Here is a 24,657-nt window from a genome sequence, read left to right as displayed (position 1 = left end):
TAAACCCCTCACACCGCGCAATCACCGGAAATATAAAACCCCTCATATCGCGCAATCACCGGAAATATAAAACCCTCACACCGCGCAATCACCGGAAATATAAAACCCCTCACACCGCGCAATCACCGGAAATATAAACCCCTCACACCGCGCAATCACCGGAAATATAACCCCCCCCCCCCCCACACCGCGCAATGACCGGAAATATAAACCCCTCACACCGCGCAATCACCGGAAATATAAACCCCCCCACACCGCACAATCACCAGAAATATAAAATCCTCACACCGCGCAATCACCGGAAATATAAAACCCTCACACCGCGCAATCACCGGAAATATAAACCCCCTCACACCGCGCAATCATCGGAAATATAAACCCCTCACACCGCGCAATCACCGGAAATATAAACCCCTCACACCGCGCAATCACCGGAAATATAACCCCCCCTCACACCGCGCAATCACCGGAAATATAAACCCCTCACACTGCGCAATCACCGGAAATATAAAACCCCCCACACCGCGCAATCACCGGAAATATAAACCCCTCACACCGCGCAATCACCGGAAATATAAACCCCCCCACACAATCACCGGAAATATAATCCACTCACACCGCGCAATCACCGTAAATATAAACCCCTCACACAGCGCAATCACTGGAAATATAAAACCCCTCACACCACGCAATTACCGGAAATATAAAACCCCTCACACCGCGCAATCACCGGAAATATAAAACCCCTCACACCGCGCAATCACCGGAAATATAAAACTCCTCTCACCGCGCAATCACCGGAAATATAAACCCCTCACACCGCGCAATCACCGGAAATATAAACCCCTCACACCGCGCAATCACCGGAAATATAAACTCCCTCACACCGCGCAATCACCGGAAATATAAAACCCCTCACACCGCGCAATCACCGGAAATATAAAACCCCTCACACCGCGCAATCACCGGAAATATAAAACCCCCTCACACCACGCAATCACCGGAAATATAAAACCCCCTCACACAGCGCAATCACCGGAAATATAAAACCCCTCACACCGCGCAATCACCGGAAATATAAAACACAACACACCGTGCAATTACCGGAAATATAAAACCCCTCACACCGCGCAATCACCGGAAATATAAAACCCCTCACACCGCGCAATCACCGGAAATATAAAACCCCTCACACCGCGCAATCACCGGAAATATAAAACCCCCTCACACAGCGCAATCACCGGAAATATAAAACCCCTCACACCGCGCAATCACCGGAAATATAAAACACAACACACCGTGCAATTACCGGAAATATAAAACCCCTCACACCGCGCAATCACCGGAAATATAAAACCCCTCACACCGCGCAATCACCGGAAATATAAAACCCCTCACACCGCGCAATCACCGGAAATATAAAACCCTTCACACCGCGCAATCACCGGAAATATAAAACCCCTCACACCGCGCAATCACCGGAAATATAAACCCCCTCACACCGCGCAATCACCGGAAATATAAAACCCCTCACACCGCGCAATCACCCGAAATATAAACCCCCCACACCGCGCAATCACTGGAAATATAAACCCCCTCACACCGCGCAATCACCGGAAATATAACCCCCTCACACCGCGCAATCACCGGAAATATAAACCCCTCACACCGCGCAATCACCGGAAATATAAAACCCCTCACACCGCGCAATCACCGGAAATATAAAACCCCTCACACCGCGCAATCACCGGAAATATAAAACCTCCCACACCGCGCAATCACCGGAAATATAAAACCCCTCACACCGCGCAATCACCGGAAATATAAAACCCCCACACCGCGCAATCACTGGAAATATAAAACCCCTCACACCGCGCAATCACCGGAAATATAAACCCCCTCACACCGCGAATCACCGGAAATATAAACCCCCTCACACCGCGCAATCACCGGAAATATAAAACACCTCACACCGCGCAATCACCGGAAATATAAAACCCCCCACACCGCGCAATCACCGGAAATATAAACCCCTCACACCGCGCAATCACCGGAAATATAAAACCACACACACCGCGCAATCACAGGAAATATAAAACCCCTCACACCGCGCAATCACCAGAAATATAAACCCCTCACACCGCGCAATCACCGGAAATATAAAACCCTCCACACCGCGCAATCACCGGAAATATAAAACCCCCACACCGCGCAATCACCGGAAATATAAAACCGCTCAAACCGCGCAATCACCGGAAATATAACCCCTCACAACGCGCAATCACCGGAAATGTAAAACCTTCACACCGCGCAATCACCGGAAACATAAACCCCCTCACACCGCGCAATCACCGGAAATATAAACCCCCCACACCGCGCAATCACCGGAAATATAAAACCCCCCACAAACGGCGCAATCACCAGAAATATAAAACCCCCCCACACCGCGCAATCACCGGAAATATAACACCCCTCACACCGCGCAATCACCGGAAATATAACCCCCTCACACCGCGTAATCACCGGAAATATAAAACCCCTCACACCGCGCAATCACCGGAAATATAAAACCCCTCACACCACGCAATCACCGGAAATATAAACCCCCTCACACCGCGCAATCACCGGAAATATAAACCGCTCACACCGCGCAATCACCGGAAATATAAACCCCCCCACACCGCACAATCTCCGGAAATATAAACCGCTCACACCGCGCAATCACCGGAAATATAAAACCGCTCACACCGCGCAATCACCGGAAATATAAAATCCCTCACTCCGCGCAATCACCGGAAATATAAAACCCCTCACACCGCGCAATCACCGGAAATATAAACCCCCCACACCGCGCAATCACCGGAAATATAAAACCCCTCACACCGCGCAATCACCGGAAATATAAACCCCTCACACCGCGCAATCACCGGAAATATAAAACTCCTCACAACGCGCAATCACCGGAAATATAAAACTCCTCACAACGCGCTATCACCGGAAATATAAAACCCCTCACACCGCGCAATCACCGGAAATATAAACCCCTCACACCGCGCAATCACCGGAAATATAAAACCCCCCACACCGCGCAATCACCGGAAATATAAAACCCTCCACACCGTGCAATCACCGGAAATATAAAACCCCCCACACCGCGCAATCACCGGAAATATAAAACTCCTCACACCGCGCAATCACCGGAAATATAAACCACCCACACCGCGCAATCACCGGAAATATAAACCCCTCACACCGCGCAATCACCGGAAATATAAACCCCTCACACCGCTCAATCACCGGAAATATAAAACCCCTCACACCGCGCAATCACCGGAAATATAAACCTCCCCCACACCGCGTAATCACCGGAAATATAAAACTCCCTCACACCGCGCAATCACCGGAATTATAAACCACTCACACCGCGCAATCACCGGAAATATAAACCCCTCACACCGCGCAATCACCGGAAATATAAAACCCCTCACACAGCGCAATCACCGGAAATATGACCCCTCACACCGCGCAATCACCGGAAATATGACACCACACACACCGCGCAATCACAGGAAATATAAAACCCCTCACACCGCGCAATCACCAGAAATATAAACCCCTCACACCGCGCAATCACCGGAAATATAAAACCCTCCACACCGCGCAATCACCGGAAATATAAAACCCCCACACCGCGCAATCACCGGAAATATAAACCCCTCACACCGCGCAATCACCGGAAATATAAAACCTTCACACCGCGCAATCACCAGAAACATAAACCCCCTCACACCGCACAATCACCGGAAATATAAACCCCCCACATCGCGCAATCACCGGAAATATAAAACCCCACACACACCGCGCAATCACCAGAAATATAAAACCCCCCCACACCGCGCAATCACCGGAAATATAACACCCCTCACACCGCGCAATCACCGGAAATATAAAACCCCTCACACCGCGTAATCACCGGAAATATAAAACCCCTCACACCGCGCAATCACCGGAAATATAAAACCCCTCACACCGCGCAATCACCGGAAATATAAACCCCCCACACCGCACAATCACCGGAAATATAAACCCCCCCACACCGCACAATCACCGGAAATATAAACCGCTCACACCGCGCAATCACCGGAAATATAAAACCGCTCACGCCGCGCAATCACCGGAAATATAAAACCCCTCACACCGTGCAATTACCGGAAATATAAAACCCCCCCACACCGTGCAATCACCGGAAATATAAACCCCTCACACCGCGCAATCACCGGAAATATAAAACCCCCCACACCGCGCAATCACCGGAAATATAAACCCCCCTCACACCGCGCAATCACCGGAAATATAAACCCCTCCACACCGTGCAATCACCGGAAATATAAAACCCCCCACACCGCGCAATCACCGGAAATATAAAACTCCTCACACCGCGCAATCACCGGAAATATAAACCACCCACACCGCGCAATCACCGGAAATATAAAACACCTCACACCGCGCAATCACCGGAAATATAAACCCCTCACACCGCGCAATCACCGGAAATATAAACCCCTCACACCGCTCAATCACCGGAAATATAAAACCCCTCACACCGCGCAATCACCGGAAATATAAACCTCCCCCACACCGCGTAATCACCGGAAATATAAAACTCCCTCACACCGTGCAATCACCGGAATTATAAACCACTCACACCGCGCAATCACCGGAAATATAAACCCCTCACACCGCGCAATCACCGGAAATATAAAACCCCTCACACAGCGCAATCACCGGAAATATGACCCCTCACACCGCGCAATCACCGGAAATATAACACCCCTCACACCGCGCAATCACCGGAAATATAAAACACCTCACACCGCGCAATCACCGGAAATATAAAACCCCTCACACCGCGCAATCACCGGAAATATAAAACCCCTCACACCGCGCAATCACCGGAAATATAAAACTCCTCACACCGCGCAATCATCAGAAATATAAAACTCCTCACACCGCGCAATCACCGGAAATATAAATCTTTCTGTCTCACAAAATAGCGACGCAAAACGGTTTTCTTTTTTGAACAAATTTTTCTTTCCTTGTCGAAGATAAATCTCAAAATTTGGTGTCGTCGTAATCGTATTGACCCGGAGAATAAAGGTAACAAGTCATTTTCACCGCATGGTGAACGCCGCAAAAACTAAACCTAAAAATCAATAGGATTCACTGCGTTTTCCTCTATTCCAGCCCACAATTGTTTCCTCTTTCCCAGCACATTATAGGGGACAATAAAGGGGTTTTCCACGATCGGACAACTGATGACCTTCACCAGATAGGTCATCAGTATATGATCTGTGGGGGTCCGACACCCGGACTCCGCACCGATCATCTGCTCCAGCTGCCTCCGGGCACCAGAAGTCCATGCTGAAAGCAGATGCTCCGGTCACGGAATAGAGCGGTCGTGCTGCTGTGTTAAAGTGAATAGGAGCAGAGTATTTAGTTCTGCAGAACGGCCGCTGTGCAGTGGTCGGAGCCATTTGCTTCCGGCTCCAACTACTGCATACCGTTCAAAACATCCGGCAGCCGGAGCAGCTGATCTGTTCGGGGTCCGGGTGTCGGACCCCCACCATCATATACTGATGACCTATCCAGTGGAGGTCATCCGTTGTCTGATCGTGGAAATCCCCTTTTAAAATTACTTCACGTCCAGCACAAGACATGTTCTCATACGGCTATGTCAACGGAAAAACCAAAAAGTTCTGGCTTTTGGAAGGAGGGAGGAAAAATTTGAATTGGCTGCGTGTCCAAGGGGTTAAGTACATAAGAAGAGACAAACATTAATGAATGACAGACTGGTCCAGAGGGAGAGAGACCCTGCCCTCGTAGACTGCACTCTACAAGAGAAGGAAAGACCCTGCCCGTGTAGACTGCACCCTACAAGAGAAGGAGAGACCCTGCCCGCGTAGCCTGCACTCTACAAGAGAAGGAGAGACCCTGCCCACATATACTGCACTCTACAAGAGAAGGAGAGACCCTGCCCGCGTAGACTGCACTCTACAAGAGGAGAGACCCTGCCCTCGTAGACTGCACTCTACAAGAGAAGGAGAGACCCTGCCCGTGTAGACTGCACTCTACAAGAGAAGGAGAGACCCTGCCCGCGTAGCCTGCACTCTACAAGAGAAGGAGAGACCCTGCCCACATAGACTGCACTCTACAAGAGAAGGAGAGACCCTGCCCGTGTAGACTGCACTCTACAAGAGGAGAGACCCTGCCCGCGTGGCCTGCACTCTACAAGAGAAGGAGAGACCCTGCCCACATAGACTGCACTCTACAAGAGAAGGAGAGACCCTACCCGCGTATACTGCACTCTACAAGAGAAGGAGAGACCCTGCCCGCGTAGACTGCACTCTACAAGAGAAGGAGAGACCCTGCCCACGTAGACTGCACTCTACAAGAGAAGGAGAGACCCTGGCCACATAGACTGCACGCTACAAGAGAAGGAGAGACCCTACCCGCGTAGACTGTACTTTACAATAGGAGAGAGACCTTGCCCGCGTAGACTGCACTCTACAAGAGAATGAGAGACCTTGCCCACATAGACTGCACTTTACAAGAGGAGAGATCCTGCCCGCGTAGACTGCACTCTACAAGAGAAGGAGAGACCCTGCCCACATAGACTGCACTCTACAAGAGAAGGAGAGATCCTGCCCACATAGACTACACTCTACAAGAGAAGGAGAGACCCTGCCCTCGTAGACTGCACTCTACAAGAGAAGGAGAGACCCTGCCCGTGTAGACTGCACTCTACAAGAGAAGGAGAGATCCTGCCCACATAGACTACACTCTACAAGAGAAGGAGAGACCCTGCCCGTGTAGACTACATTCTACAAGAGAAGGAGAGACCCTGCCCGTGTAGACTGCACTCTACAAGAGAAGGAGAGACCCTGCCCGTGTAGACTGCACTCTACAAGAGAAGGAGAGATCCTGCCCACATAGACTACACTCTACAAGAGAAGGAGAGACCCTGCCCACATAGACTGCACTCTACAAGAGAAGGAGAGATCCTGCCCGTGTAGACTGCACTCTACAAGAGAAGGAGAGATCCTGCCCGTGTAGACTGCACTCTACAAGAGGAGAGACCCTGCCCACATAGACTGCACTCTACAAGAGAAGGAGAGAACCTTCCCACATAGACTGCACTATACAAGAGGAGAGACCCTGCCCGCGTAGACTGCACTCTACAAGAGAAGGAGAGAACCTGCCCACATAGACTACACTCTACAAGAGAAGGAGAGACCTTGCCCACATAGACTACACTCTACAATAGGAGAGACCCTGCCCGCATAGACACTACAAGAGGAGACAGTAGGTGAGGGTAGAAGCTGGTCATCCGGTGGAGTAGTGGCAGCCGGTTATTTTAGGGTGTAAGCTTTTCTGAATAGGGGGTGTTCAGGTTACTAGTGAAGGTTTGGATAGTGGGAGAGATCTGATGAGTTGGGCTAAAGAGGTCAGAATGTGGGGGAAGCACGGGAGAAATCTAGATGATGATGTGAGGAACAGATAAAATGAGAACAAAGAAGGTCTTGTGAGGACCGGAGATTATGTGTGGGAAGGTATCAGGAGATTAGGGCAGAGATGTTTGGAGGGGATGGTTTGTTGACAGCCTTGCATGTCATTTTTAATATGTATAACTTAATTTAGTAGGCAATGGGTGGCCAGTGACCGCAGAGGTGGAATGAGGGGACAAGGTAGATTTACCCTTGCAGCAGAGTTGAGAATGGGTAGGAGGGGTGCAATAGTGTTAGATGGGAAGCCACAGAGAAGGGTGTTGGAGTAGTCTAGACAGTAGATGATGAGGGCATATATACTAGCATTTATGTCTGTTCGAGGAAAGACTGACATCAAGAGGTTTTTGAGGTGGAGGCAGCAAGAAGTGGTAAGCGCTTGGCTGTGCTATTTGAAATTAAGGGTTATCCCAATGCAGCGGACCTGTGAGACGGGGAAATGTGTGGAGCCATTAACTGTGATTTGATAGTTCTGGTAAGGGGGTTGAGTGAAATGGGGAAAAGATGATTCCGTTTTCTCCATGTTAATCTTAAGGAAGTGGGAGGTGAAAGAGGAGATAACTGTTAGACACTCTAGATAACAGGGAGGTAACATCAAGACCAGAGGCACTGGCGTAGCTATAGGGGTTGCAGCGGTCGCAATTGCGACCGGGCCCCGAAGCCAGGGGGGCCCACGGCCCCCCGCACCACATCAATAAAAAGTTACTATAGTAACTCGGGCCGCGGGCCCCTGTTACTATAGTAACATACTTTACTTACCTTCCTGGTTCCGGATCGCAGCGGAGGTCCTGACGTCAAGCGCTGTGCGCAGCGCATGACGTCACAGCGCTATGCCGCCGCGCACAGCATCGAGACTACAGAACTCCCGCCGCGGCCGAAGAGGAAGGTAAGGTTAGCCCTGACTGGCGGGGTCTGACTCCCGGGACCCGCCAATCAGCTGTTTTGAAGGGGAAGCAGCTCTCGTACGAGTGCTGCGGCCCTTCAAAACAGATGATTGGCGGGACCCGGGAGACACATCAGCTATTGATGGCCTATCCTGTGGATAGGCCATCAATGTTTAGGGACTGCACAACCCCTAAGCCTACGATGTAGCAGGCTTAGGGGGCCCATGAGACAAGATCACAGATTGTGTGATCCTGTCTGCTGGGCCCTGTATCTAAGCCAATCACATGGTAGGCTTAGATACATGGCCCATGCGTGATCCTGTCTGCTGGGCCCTGTATCTAAGCCTACCACACTGTAGGTTTAGATACAGGGCCCCAGCACACAGTAATCTTATACTGTATAAGATTACTGTCTGCTGGACCCTGTAACTAAGCCTACCTTGTGGTAGGCTTAGATACAGGGTCCCCCAGACAGTATCACACATGGGCCCTGTATCTAAGCCTTAGGGTATGTGCACAGACACTAATTACGTCCGTAATTGACGGACGTATTTCGGCCGCAAGTACCGAACACAGTGCAGTGAGCCGGGCTCCTAGCATTATAGTTATGTACGATGCTAGGAGTCCCTGGCTCGCTGCAGGACAACTGTCCCATACTGTAAACATGTTTTCAGTACGGGACAGTTGTCCGGCAGCGAGGCAGGGACTCCTAGCGTCGTACATAAGTACGACGCTAGGAGCCCGGCTCCCTGCACTGTGTTCGGTCCGGTACTTGCGGCCGAAATACGTCCGTCAATTACGGACGTAATTAGTGTGTGTGCACATACCCTAACACATGTGTTACTAATCATTTTTTGTGTGTTTTCTTACAGGTTCGGTCGTTGGACTACGGCGGATTCCAGGACTACTTCGATGACAGCTTTTTTTTTATTAATAAAATGGTTAATGAGGGTTGTGTGTGTTTTTTTTTTTATTTCAATAAAATATTTTTTCTATGTCTTTGTGGTTTTTTTTTAAACTATATTACTACCGCCTTAGTAATGGCCGCCGGCTGATTGACAGCGTCCATTGCTAAGGCGGGACTTAGTGTTAGCTGCTGCAGAGGCTAACACTAACCCCCTTTATTACCCCGGTACCCACCGCCACCAGGGGTGCTGGGAAGAGCCGGGTACGATCCAGTACCTGACCATCTGTAGTGATGGTCGGCCACTGGGGTGGCCGCAGGCTGGTATTATCAGGAGGGGAAAGGCCAAAAACAGTGGCCCTTCCCATCCTGGTAATGCTGCCTGCTGCTGCTTTATTGTATCTGGCTGGTTATGAAAATGGGGGGGACCCCACGTAATTTATAAAAAAAAATAATTGGAAAGAACGATGTGGGGTCCGCCCCAATTTTCATAACCAGCCAGATACAACACAGCAGCAGCAGGCAGCATTACAAGGGTGGGAAGGGCCACTGTTTTTGGCCTTCCCCAGCCTAATACTACCAGCCTGCGGCCACCCCGGTGCCTGCCCGTCACTACAGATGGTCGGGTACTGGTTTGTACCCGGCTCTTCCCAGTACCCCTGGTGGCGGTGGGTACCGGGGTAATAATGGAGGTTAGTGTAGCCTCTGCACCGGCTAACATTAAGCCTCGCCTTAGTAATGGAGATTGTCAATCAGCCAGCGGCCATTACTAAGGCGGTGATAATAAAGTTTAAAAAGATACAAGCACATAGAAAAAATATTTTATTGAAATAAAAAAACACAACCCTCATTAACCATTTTATTGAGAATAAAAGAAACGCCGTCATTGAAGTCCTCGTATCCGAAGTCCAACAACCGAACCTGTAAAAAAAAACACAAACACACAAAAATAATCAGTAACACATAAACAAAATTATTATTCTTACCTATCCTGGGTCCAGCGCTGGAGCAGCAATGTCAGCGAGCTGGGCCCTGTATCTAATCCTATCATGTGTGATACAGTCTGCTGAGCTGTGTATCTAATCCAATCATGTATGATACTGTCTGCTGGGCCCTATATCTAATCCGATCATGTGTGATACTGTCTGCTGAGCCACTGTATCTAATCCTATCATGTGTGATACTGTCTGCTGAGCCACTGTATCTAATCCTATCATGTGTGGTACTGTCTGCTGAGCCACTGTATCTAATCCTATCATGTGTGATACTGTCTGCTGAGCCACTGTATCTAATCCTATCATGTGTGGTACTGTCTGCTGAGCCACTGTATCTAATCCTATCATGTGTGATACTGTCTGCTGGGCCACTGTATCTAATCCTATCATGTGTGATACTGTCTGCTGAGCTGTGTATCTAATCCTATCATGTGTGATACTGCCTTCTGAGCCACTGTATCTAATCCTATCATGTGTGATACTGTCTGCTCAGCCACTGTATCTAATCCTATCCATAGTTTATAGGGTCGTAGTGCTATAGATATGCTATGCTGTCTCATATACACACTTTTTTTTGGGGCGGACACATATGTATTGGGGCTATTTCCCGGACATTTTAAGCCCTGAGGGTATGTTCACACGGCAGCGTCCGTTACGGCTGAAATTACTGTGCTGTTTTCAGGAGAAAACAGAACCGTAATTTCAGCCGTAATGGCATGTGCAGGCGTCTTTTGCTGCGTCCATTACGGAAGTAATTGAAGCTGGTTTTCCATGGAGTCCATGGAAAACGGCTCCATTTACGTCTGAAGAACTGACAGGCACTTTTTTACGCGCCGCCTTTTGACAGCGGCGCGTAAAAAAAAATGACCGTCGGCACAGAACATCGTAAGACCCATTCAAATGAGTGGGCAGATGTTTGCCGACGCTTTTGAGCCGCATTTTCGGACGTAATTCAATGCTAAAACGCCCGAATTACGTCCGTAAATAGTGTGTGTGTGAACCCAGCCTTAGTGACGCCCCGGCTGCTAGTGCTGCATTGTTGGGTCACTTAGGAGACCCAGCGATGTAGCTGAAAGCGGACCGTCGGCCATGAGAAGTTTGCGGGGGGGGGCCCAGTAAGAATTTTTGCATCGGGGCCCATGAGCCTCTAGCTACGCCCCTGACCAGAGGTAAATTTGACCAAAGATTTAGATGGAGAAAAGTAAGGGATCCAGAACACTGAGACCCATGAGGGAGCGATAGTAAATCTTTAGTTGGTAAGGTATGAGGAGATCCAGGAGAGGGCCAAGTCTGTGATGTCAAGGGACTAGAGAATTTGTATCAGGAGGGTGTGATCGACTGTGCCGAAGGTGGTGGACAGGTCTAGAAGGAGGAGCACAGAGTAATGTAGAAGCAGAGGACAGGTCTAGAAGGAGGAGCACAGAGTAATGTAGAAGCAGAGGACAGGTCTAGAAGAAGGAGGAGCACAGAGGAATGTAGAAGCAGAGGACAGGTCTAGAAGAAGGAGGAGCACAGAGTAATGTAGAAGCAGAGGACAGGTCTAGAAGAAGGAGGAGCACAGAGTAATGTAGAAGCAGAGGACAGGTCTAGAAGGAGGAGCACAGAGTAATGTAGAAGCAGAGGACAGGTCTAGAAGAAGGAGGAGCACAGAGTAATGTAGAAGCAGAGGACAGGTCTAGAAGAAGGAGGAGCACAGAGTAATGTAGAAGCAGAGGACAGGTCTAGAAGAAGGAGGAGCACAGAGTAATGTAGAAGCAGAGGACAGGTCTAGAAGAAGGAGGAGCACAGAGCAATGTAGAAGCAGAGGACAGGTCTAGAAGGAAGAGCACAGAGTAATGTAGAAGCAGAGGACAGGTCTAGAAGGAGGAGCACAGAGTAATGTAGAAGCAGAGGACAGGTCTAGAAGAAGGAGGAGCACAGAGTAATGTAGAAGCAGAGGACAGGTCTAGAAGGAGGAGCACAGAGCAATGTAGAAGCAGAGGACAGGTCTAGAAGGAGAAGCACAGAGTAATGTAGAAGCAGAGGACAGGTCTAGAAGGAGGAGCACAGAGCAATGTAGAAGCAGAGGACAGGTCTAGAAGAAGGAGGAGCACAGAGTAATGTAGAAGCAGAGGACAGGTCTAGAAGGAGAGGCACAGAGTAATGTAGAAGCAGAGGACAGGTCTAGAAGGAGGAGCACAGAGTAATGTAGAAGCAGAGGACAGGTCTAGAAGGAGGAGCACAGAGTAATGTAGAAGCAGAGGACAGGTCTAGAAGGAGGAGCACAGAGTAATGTAGAAGCAGAGGACAGGTCTAGAAGGAGGAGCACAGAGTAATGTAGAAACAGAGGACAGGTCTAGAAGGAGGAGCACAGAGTAATGTAGAAGCAGAGGACAGGTCTAGAAGGAGGAGCACAGAGTAATGTAGAAGCAGAGGACAGGTCTAGAAGGAGGAGCACAGAGTAATGTAGAAGCAGAGGACAGGTCTAGAAGGAGGAGCACAGAGTAATGTAGAAGCAGAGGACAGGTCTAGAAGGAGGAGCACAGAGTAATGTAGAAACAGAGGACAGGTCTAGAAGGAGGAGCACAGAGTAATGTAGAAGCAGAGGACAGGTCTAGAAGGAGCACAGAATAATGAAGAAGTGGGGGAACAGGTTTAAAAGGAAAAGCACCAAGTAATGTAGACGATGGAGGACAGGTCACGCTTTACAGAAGTCTGTGTGTAAGATGTGACTGCTAAGTGATAAGATGATGCAGAGATCCTGCACACCCAGCACAATACATGCTGCTACCTCACACTAAACTACCAGGACATACACACTGTATTGGTGGGACGTACTGCGCATGCACACTGGTCTGGCGGGACCTTCCGCGCCTGCGCACTGGTCTGGCGGGACCTTCCGCGCCTGCGCACTGGTCTGGCGGGACCTTCCGCGCCTGCCCACTGGTCTGGCGGGACCTTCCGCGCCTGCCCACTGGTCTGGCGGGACCTTCCGCTCCTGCCCACTGGTCTGGCGGGACCTTCCGCACATTCTCGCAGGACTGGCGGGACCTTCCGCACATGCTCGCAGGACTGGCGGGACCTTCTGCACATTCACACGTGACCGCTGGTTCCCAATAACCATGGTTAGTATCTGTCTTTCAGATGTGAATAAAGTTACTATCCGGTAAAATAATCTACAAGGAAAAGGGGAATACTATAATAATTAAGAATTTTAGATGTCTCTGAAGATCCAGGATCTCTGAGGTAACTTCTAATATCTGTAAAAACTTATATTAGGGGTGTATTCATTCATAAAGGGCATCTGTCACATTGACCACCAGTCTGATCTGTTGGCAGCAGATTATATAGCAGGAGGACCTGAGCAGATTGTGTCTCTCCATTCACTTCTATAGGAGCTACGGAAACCGCCTAACAAGGCCACCCAGAGGTGGAGCCGCATCTATCAGACATTTCTGGCATATCCTGGGGAGAGTTGTCCGTGTTGGGAATACCCCTTTATTCCATGTGGTGACGGCTCTGAGAAGATGTTTCTCTCAATGATGAATAAGTGAGGTTCTGTATGTCACACGTGATGATGTCCCCTGTATGATCTCCATCTTCTCCTTTCTTCATAAAGACATCTGCAGTACTAGATCCTCCAGTTTTCTCATCTTCTCCTTTCTTCCTAAAGACGTCTGCAGTACTAGATCCTCCAGTTCCTCCAGTTTTCTCATCTTCTCCTCCACAACGTTCCTTCTCCTGAATGACCCACCAAGGATGGACAAGCACAGGAATGAGATGAGCAGAAGAATATTAGACTTCACCTTGGAGATCATCTACCTGTTGAGCGGAGAGGTAAACTTTTCTACATTATAGAACAAGTCCCACATAGGGAAGGGACAATACATAATAGGAAGAATCCAGTGTCCTGTATAACAACGTCCAGATCTTCCAAGTGACGTCAAGAAGCTGCAGATCAGCCACCAATATGGTCAGTTATGTGTCATGTCACCAATGCAGCAATAGTAATGTTGTAGAGCAATGAGAATGACCAGGAACCAGGAGGATCAGGATGACATCTATATAGAAACATAGGAGATGACGGCAGGAGGAGAGCACATGGTCCATCTAGTCCCCCCAATATTATTTCCTTTTTAGTTTTGGCCTCGTTCTATTTTCTCAATGTCTTTTTGTAGGTGAGGTCTCCAGTATTACAGATGTGGGGTCACTAGAGGTCTATACAGCGGGGTCACAATCTCCCTCTTTCTACTGAGGGGGGAATACTGTGTTCAGTTCTCTAAGTGTCTCTCTCCATACACAGGAGTACACAATAGTGAAGAAGACATCGGGTGACTGTACGACTCCCATCATCCATGAGTCAGGAGGATGGAGCAGTAGTCCCATCACAGAGCCTCCCCCTCACTCCGGGATACATGAGAAGATCTTAGAACTGATCTACAAGATGACTGAGCTGCTGACTGGAGAGGTGACACTGCTGGGAATGCTGGGAAATTCTCCAGTAACAGCACTGGAGGTGTCTGGGTAATGACTGTATCATTGTGTGTGTCAGGTTCCTATAAGGTGTCAGTATGTCACTGTCTATCTCTCCATGGAGGAGTGGGAGTATCTAGAAGGACACAAGGATCTGTACGAGGAGGTCATGATGGAGGACTACCGGCCACGCACATCACAAGGTGAGAAGAGACAGATCTATACTGGCATTACTGTGGGCACAGGCTGGACTGGCGGTCATGTTGAGGCCTTAATACCGTCATGTGCAGCACATATACACGTGTGTACAATGACATGTAATGTAGGAGCTCCACAATTTCGGCTCCTTTTACATCACATTAGATCCCTGTGTTTCGTGCTGCCGGCTGCTCATAACTCTGCATTAGAGGTCACATTACATTGTACAGCGCTGGCGGCCGTTCTGGATACAGGAGCCATGAAGACGGGCAGGACGCGCTGTCTCCTAATGCAGAGTTATGGGCAGCCGGCAGCGAGGACTATGGGCAGTCGTGCTGTAGTCAGAAGTAAACCTGGTAATACAAGTCATGTAGAAAGACGATTATCGGCACACTCCGGCAGTATAATAGTTTCCTATATAATGTCAGTATAATCGGAGGTTCTCTTTAATATTACAAGTTATGGGCACTAGATTCTGGAGATGGGACGGTGATCCAGGGATTTATTCTGATTTCCAGATTTGGAGTCGGGGAGGAGTTTTCCCCTAATGAGACAATTGTCATCCACCTCATGGGGGTTTATCTTCCTCTGGATCAACACGGTCGGATTATAGGTTGGTCTTGATGGACTTGTGTCTTTCTTCATCCTTAGTAACTGTAACACAGAATGTATGAAGCTAAATTTACCACGAATATAAAGTACAACGTGTTCCGAAAAAACAATCTCACAATGTCTTGGATAAGTAAAATCTTATTCCCACTTCTGATACGTCTCCACATGGCGTAAACACGGCGGAACGTCCAAAACTCATTTTTGGCGCGACGTGTAGATGAGATTTGTTAAAATCTCATCCTCATTGCTACTACTGTAATACGCTGCAGATTTTCTTGCAATTAAATACTTTGCAGAAAATCTGCATCTTATCAGCCCCGTGTGCACATACCCTTAAAGTAACACGTCAGATTTGAGAAATGGTTCTCTTAAACAGGTCAAAAATAGGCCATGGATTCCACTCCCAGAGGAGTCCCTGACATCACTGTCCATATATGGACAGAGACGTCAGGGGCTCCCTCTAGAAGCATAATTTCCAGCCAAGTTGACGGCAACGCTCTGGCAGAGGATTCCGCTCCTAGAGGGAGCTTCAGTGGCGCTATCTACAGGGGATGAGGTGCTATCTGCAGGGGTTTGGCATAAGTTTGATTAAACTAAGGGGGAGATGTGCCGGCACTTGTGGAGAGAGCCGGCGGACAGGAAAGTACAACCCTGTTCCATTCTGCCAATATTTATTTATGTGACACCTGCCCAGGGCATCAGGAGTTGGAAAGTATATAGCCAAGTCGTGAAGGGGTTAATTAATATGTATAGAAAATATTGCCTACAGAGGTGTACACAGCCTTTAAGAGGCTAATAAGCAAGTGACACCCAGACCATTTTTGGTTGCAGGTAACTAAATAGAGGCGTCCTGTGTCCCGCCACGTTCATGTGTATCCGCGTCCACAGAAGGCAGATACAGGTAAATACTATGGTGGAGCAGGGAGCCAGTTACGCCCCGCCGTTCGCTCTGGTAGGGCACAGTCTACTTTAGGCCTGTGGCTTACAAGGTGCAGGAACATCGACACCGGTAGTGAGGACCTCAACATTGTAATTCCGGCTCTGATCAGTAAACATAGAAGTGTAGAGAGAAGTGTCTGATATATAGACAGATATACAGTAGTCATGTATTCAGTCCCTGTGTGTTTCCTACAGATGGATCCAGTAGAAGAAATCCACCAGAGAGATGTCCCAGTCCTCTGTATTCCCAGGACTGTCCAGAGGAAAATCCCAATGTCCCAGAGAATCATCAGGTAGATGAAGCTGAGCCGTATACCAGGTCTATATAGGGGGGTGCGGAGCTTTTCGGTCCTGCGGTCATTAGGGATGTCACGATACCAGAATTTGGACTCCGATACCGATACTTCGTGTAGTATTGCGATTTCGATATCAAAACGATACTTTACCAACAGTAATAAAAAAATAATAAAAAAGTTCTTCCGTTTTCTGATGTGAGACGCGAGGCGTGATGATGAATGTAACCTCCATGTACCTCATTAATAGTAATTAACCCCATCATGTTTCTCAGTCATAATGGGTTAATGTGTGAGGTACATGAAGGGGTTAATTACTATTACTGAGGTACATGGAGGTTAAATTCATCATCACGCCTCGTGCCCCACAATAATAAGTGATAGAAATATATACTGATAGTACACAGGCATATATCTATATACTGATAGCACACAGGCATATATCTATATACTGATAGCACACAGGCATATATCTATATACTGATAGCACACAGGCATATATCTATATACTGATAGTACACAGACATATATCTATATACTGATAGTACACAGGCATATATCTATATACTGATAGTACACAGCCATATATCTATATACTGATAGTACACAGGCATATATCTATATACTGATAGTACACAGGCATATATCTATATACTGATAGTACACAGGCATACATCTATATACTGATAGCACACAGGCATATATCTATATACTGATAGTACACAGGCATACATCTATATACTGATAGTACACAGCCATATATCTATATACTGATAGTACACAGGCATACATCTATATACTGATAGTACACAGGCATATATCTATACACTGATAGTACACAGGCATATATCTATATACTGATAGTACACAGGCGTATATCTATATACTGATAGTACACAGGCATATATCTGTATACTGATAGTACACAGGCATATATCTATATACTGATAGTACACAGGCATATATCTATATACTGATAGTACACAGGCATATATCTATATACTGATAGTACACGGGCATATATCTATATACTGATAGTACACAGCAATATATCTATATACTGATAGCACACAGGCATATATCTATATACTGATAGTACACGGGCATATATCTATATACTGATAGTACACAGGCATATATCTATATACAGATAGCACACAGGCATATATCTATATACTGATAGCACACAGGCGTATATCTATATACTGATAGTACACAGGCGTATATCTATATACTGATAGTACACAGGCATATATCTATATACTGATAGTACACAGGCGTATATCTATATACTGATAGCACACAGGCATATATCTATATACTGATAGTACACGGGCATATATCTATATACTGATAGTACACAGGCATATATCTATATACAGATAGCACACAGGCATATATCTATATACTGATAGTACACAGGCCTATATCTATATACTGATAGAACACAGGCATATATCTATATACTGATAGTACACAGGCGTATATCTATATACTGATAGTACACAGGCGTATATCTATATACTGATAGTACACAGGCATATATCTATATACTGATAGTACACAGGCATATATCTATATACTGATAGTACACAGGCATACATCTATATACTGATAGTACACAGGCATATATCTATATACTGATAGTACACAGGCATATATCTATATACTGATAGTACACAGGCATATATCTATATACTGATAGCACACAGCCATATATCTATATACTGATAGTACACAGGCATATATCTATATACTGATAGCACACAGGCACATATCTATATACTGATAGTACACAGCCATATATCTATATACTGATAGCACACAGGCATATATCTATATACTGATAGTACACAGGCATATATCTATATACTGATAGTACACAGGCATATATCTATATACTGATAGTACACAGGCATATATCTATATACTGATAGCACACAGGCATATATCTATATACTGATAGTACACAGGCATATATCTATATACTGATAGTACACAGGCATATATCTATATACTAATAGTACACAGGCATATATCTATATACTGATAGTACACAGGCATATATCTATATACTGATAGTACACAGGCATATATCTATACACTGATAGTACACAGGCATATATCTATATACTGATAGCACACAGGCATATATCTATATACTGATAGTACACTGGCATATATCTATATACTGATAGCACACAGGCATATATCTATATACTGATAGTACACAGGCATATATCTATATACTGATAGTACACAGGCATATATCTATATACTAATAGTACACAGGCATATATCTATATACTGATAGTACACAGGCGTATATCTATATACTGATAGTACACAGGCATATATCTATACACTGATAGCACACAGGCATATATCTATATACTGATAGTACACAGGCATATATCTATATACAGATAGTACACAGGCATATATCTATATACTGATAGTACACAGGCATATATCTATATACTGATAGCACACAGGCATATATCTATATACTGATAGCACACAGGCATATATCTATATACTGATAGCACACAGGCATATATCTATACACTGATAGTACACAGGCATATATCTATATACTGATAGTACACAGGCATATATCTATATACTGATAGTACACAGGCATATATCTATATACTGATAGTACACAGGCATATATCTATATACTGATAGTACACAGGCATATATCTATATACTGATAGTACACAGGCATATATCTATATACTGATAGTACACAGGCAGATATCTATATACTGGTAGTACACAGGCATATATCTATATACTGATAGCACACAGGCATATATCTATATACTGATAGTACACAGGCATATATCTATATACTGATAGCACACAGGCATATATCTATATACTGATAGTACACAGGCATATATCTATATACTGATAGTACAGAAGCATATATCTATATACTGATAGTACACAGGCATATATCTATATACTGATAGTACACAGGCATATATCTATATACTGATAGTACACAGGCATATATCTATATACTGATAGCACACAGGCATATATCTATATACTGATAGTACACAGGCATATATCTATATACTGATAGTATACAGGCATATATCTATATACTGATAGTACACAGGCATATATCTATATACTGATAGTACACAGGCATATATCTATATACTGATAGTACACAGGCAGATATCTATATACTGATAGTACACAGGCATATATCTATATACTGATAGTACACAGGCATATATCTATATACTGATAGTACACAGGCAGATATCTATATACTGATAGTACACAGGCATATATCTATATACTGATAGTACACAGGCCTATATCTATACACTGATAGCACACAGGCATATATCTATATACTGATAGCACACAGGCATATATCTATATACTGATAGTACACAGGCATATATCTATATACTGATAGTACACAGGCAGATATCTATATACTGATAGTACACAGGCATATATCTATATACTGATAGTACACAGGCATATATCTATATACTGATAGTACACAGGCCTATATCTATATACTGATAGCACACAGGCATATATCTATACACTGATAGCACACAGGCATATATCTATATACTGATAGTACACAGGCATATATCTATATACTGATAGTACACAGGCATATATCTATATACTGATAGTACACAGGCATATATCTATATACTGATAGTACACAGGCAGATATCTATATACTGATAGTACACAGGCATATATCTATATACTGATAGTACACAGGCCTATATCTATATACTGATAGTACACAGGCATATATCTATATACAGATAGCACACAGGCATATATCTATATACTGATAGTACACAGGCCTATATCTATATACTGATAGAACACAGGCATATATCTATATACTGATAGTACACAGGCGTATATCTATATACTGATAGTACACAGGCGTATATCTATATACTGATAGTACACAGGCATATATCTATATACTGATAGTACACAGGCATATATCTATATACTGATAGTACACAGGCATACATCTATATACTGATAGTACACAGGCATATATCTATATACTGATAGTACACAGGCATATATCTATATACTGATAGTACACAGGCATATATCTATATACTGATAGCACACAGCCATATATCTATATACTGATAGTACACAGGCATATATCTATATACTGATAGCACACAGGCACATATCTATATACTGATAGTACACAGCCATATATCTATATACTGATAGCACACAGGCATATATCTATATACTGATAGTACACAGGCATATATCTATATACTGATAGTACACAGGCATATATCTATATACTGATAGTACACAGGCATACATCTATATACTGATAGTACACAGGCATATATCTATATACTGATAGTACACAGGCATATATCTATATACTGATAGTACACAGGCATATATCTATATACTGATAGCACACAGCCATATATCTATATAATGATAGTACACAGGCATATATCTATATACTGATAGCACACAGGCACATATCTATATACTGATAGAGCACAGAGCCATATATCTATATACTGATAGCACACAGGCATATATCTATATACTGATAGTACACAGGCATATATCTATATACTGATAGTACACAGGCATATATCTATATACTGATAGTACACAGGCATATATCTATATACTGATAGCACACAGGCATATATCTATATACTGATAGTACACAGGCATATATCTATATACTGATAGTACACAGGCATATATCTATATACTAATAGTACACAGGCATATATCTATATACTGATAGTACACAGGCATATATCTATATACTGATAGTACACAGGCATATATCTATACACTGATAGTACACAGGCATATATCTATATACTGATAGCACACAGGCATATATCTATATACTGATAGTACACTGGCATATATCTATATACTGATAGCACACAGGCATATATCTATATACTGATAGTACACAGGCATATATCTATATACTGATAGTACACAGGCATATATCTATATACTAATAGTACACAGGCATATATCTATATACTGATAGTACACAGGCGTATATCTATATACTGATAGTACACAGGCATATATCTATACACTGATAGCACACAGGCATATATCTATATACTGATAGTACACAGGCATATATCTATATACAGATAGTACACAGGCATATATCTATATACTGATAGTACACAGGCATATATCTATATACTGATAGCACACAGGCATATATCTATATACTGATAGCACACAGGCATATATCTATATACTGATAGCACACAGGCATATATCTATACACTGATAGTACACAGGCATATATCTATATACTGATAGTACACAGGCATATATCTATATACTGATAGTACACAGGCATATATCTATATACTGATAGTACACAGCCATATATCTATATACTGATAGTACACAGGCATATATCTATACACTGATAGCACACAGGCATACATCTATATACTGATAGCACACAGGCATATATCTATATACTGATAGTACACAGGCATATATCTATATACTGATAGTACACAGGCATATATCTATATACTGATAGTACACAGGCATATATCTATATACTGATAGCACACAGGCATATATCTATATACTGATAGTACACAGGCGTATATCTATATACTGATAGTACACAGGCATATATCTATATACTGATAGTACACAGGCGTATATCTATATACTGATAGCACACATGCATATATCTATACTGATAGTACACAGTCATATATCTATATACTGATAGCACACAGGCATATATCTATATACTGATAGTACACAGGCATATATCTATATACTGATAGTACAGAGGCATATATCTATATACTGATAGTACACAGGCATATATCTATATACTGATAGTACACAGGCATATATCTATATACTGATAGTACACAGGCATATATCTATATACTGATAGCACACAGGCATATATCTATATACTGATAGTACACAGGCATATATCTATATACTGATAGTATACAGGCATATATCTATATACTGATAGTACACAGGCATATATCTATATACTGATAGTACACAGGCATATATCTATATACTGATAGTACACAGGCAGATATCTATATACTGATAGTACACAGGCATATATCTATATACTGATAGTACACAGGCATATATCTATATACTGATAGTACACAGGCAGATATCTATATACTGATAGTACACAGGCATATACTATATACTGATAGCACACAGGCATATATCTATATACTGATAGTACACAGGCATATATCTATATACTGATAGCACACAGGCATATATCTATATACTGATAGTACACAGGCATATATCTATATACTGATAGTACAGAAGCATATATCTATATACTGATAGTACACAGGCATATATCTATATACTGATAGTACACAGGCATATATCTATATACTGATAGTACACAGGCATATATCTATATACTGATAGCACACAGGCATATATCTATATACTGATAGTACACAGGCATATATCTATATACTGATAGTATACAGGCATATATCTATATACTGATAGTACACAGGCATATATCTATATACTGATAGTACACGGCATATATCTATATACTGATAGTACACAGGCAGATATCTAATACTGATAGTACACAGCATATATCTATATACTGATAGTACACAGGCATATATCTATATACTGATAGTACACAGGCAGATATCTATATACTGATAGTACACAGGCATATATCTATATACTGATAGTACACAGGCCTATATCTATACACTGATAGCACACAGGCATATATCTATATACTGATAGCACACAGGCATATATCTATATACTGATAGTACACAGGCATATATCTATATACTGATAGTACACAGGCAGATATCTATATACTGATAGTACACAGGCATATATCTATATACTGATAGTACACAGGCATATATCTATATACTGATAGTACACAGGCCTATATCTATATACTGATAGCACACAGGCATATATCTATACACTGATAGCACACAGGCATATATCTATATACTGATAGTACACAGGCATATATCTATATACTGATAGTACACAGGCATATATCTATATACTGATAGTACACAGGCATATATCTATATACTGATAGTACACAGGCAGATATCTATATACTGATAGTACACAGGCATATATCTATATACTGATAGTACACAGGCCTATATCTATATACTGATAGTACACAGGCATATATCTATATACAGATAGCACACAGGCATATATCTATATACTGATAGTACACAGGCCTATATCTATATACTGATAGAACACAGGCATATATCTATATACTGATAGTACACAGGCGTATATCTATATACTGATAGTACACAGGCGTATATCTATATACTGATAGTACACAGGCATATATCTATATACTGATAGTACACAGGCATATATCTATATACTGATAGTACACAGGCATACATCTATATACTGATAGTACACAGGCATATATCTATATACTGATAGTACACAGGCATATATCTATATACTGATAGTACACAGGCATATATCTATATACTGATAGCACACAGCCATATATCTATATACTGATAGTACACAGGCATATATCTATATACTGATAGCACACAGGCACATATCTATATACTGATAGTACACAGCCATATATCTATATACTGATAGCACACAGGCATATATCTATATACTGATAGTACACAGGCATATATCTATATACTGATAGTACACAGGCATATATCTATATACTGATAGTACACAGGCATATATCTATATACTGAT

The 24,657-nt window shown here is 43.8% G+C and overlaps 1 protein-coding gene and 1 long non-coding RNA gene across 2 annotated transcripts in view; both read left to right on the top strand.

Annotated features, from left to right (window-relative positions):
* The window catches only part of LOC142704367 (oocyte zinc finger protein XlCOF29-like), a 59,855-nt gene extending 45,003 nt beyond the window's left edge, over positions 1-14,852 (top strand). The window contains exons 2-3 of the mRNA XM_075848272.1: positions 13,998-14,161; positions 14,628-14,852. Of these exons, the coding sequence (XP_075704387.1) occupies positions 14,084-14,161; positions 14,628-14,852 (303 nt within the window). The 5' untranslated portion in view covers positions 13,998-14,083. The remainder of the gene's footprint in view (positions 1-13,997; positions 14,162-14,627) is intronic.
* Positions 14,853-14,897: 45 nt separating this feature from the next.
* On the top strand, positions 14,898-16,466 carry LOC142704365 (uncharacterized). Its single transcript, XR_012867851.1, has 3 exons — positions 14,898-15,000; positions 15,514-15,608; positions 16,439-16,466. It is a non-coding gene; the product is annotated as an uncharacterized LOC142704365 (long non-coding RNA).
* Positions 16,467-24,657: the final 8,191 nt, after the last annotated feature.

This window comes from Rhinoderma darwinii, unplaced genomic scaffold, assembly GCF_050947455.1.
Source record: "Rhinoderma darwinii isolate aRhiDar2 unplaced genomic scaffold, aRhiDar2.hap1 Scaffold_3279, whole genome shotgun sequence".
NCBI lineage: Eukaryota > Metazoa > Chordata > Amphibia > Anura > Rhinodermatidae > Rhinoderma > Rhinoderma darwinii.
This window is presented reverse-complemented; position numbering and strand designations above follow the sequence as displayed.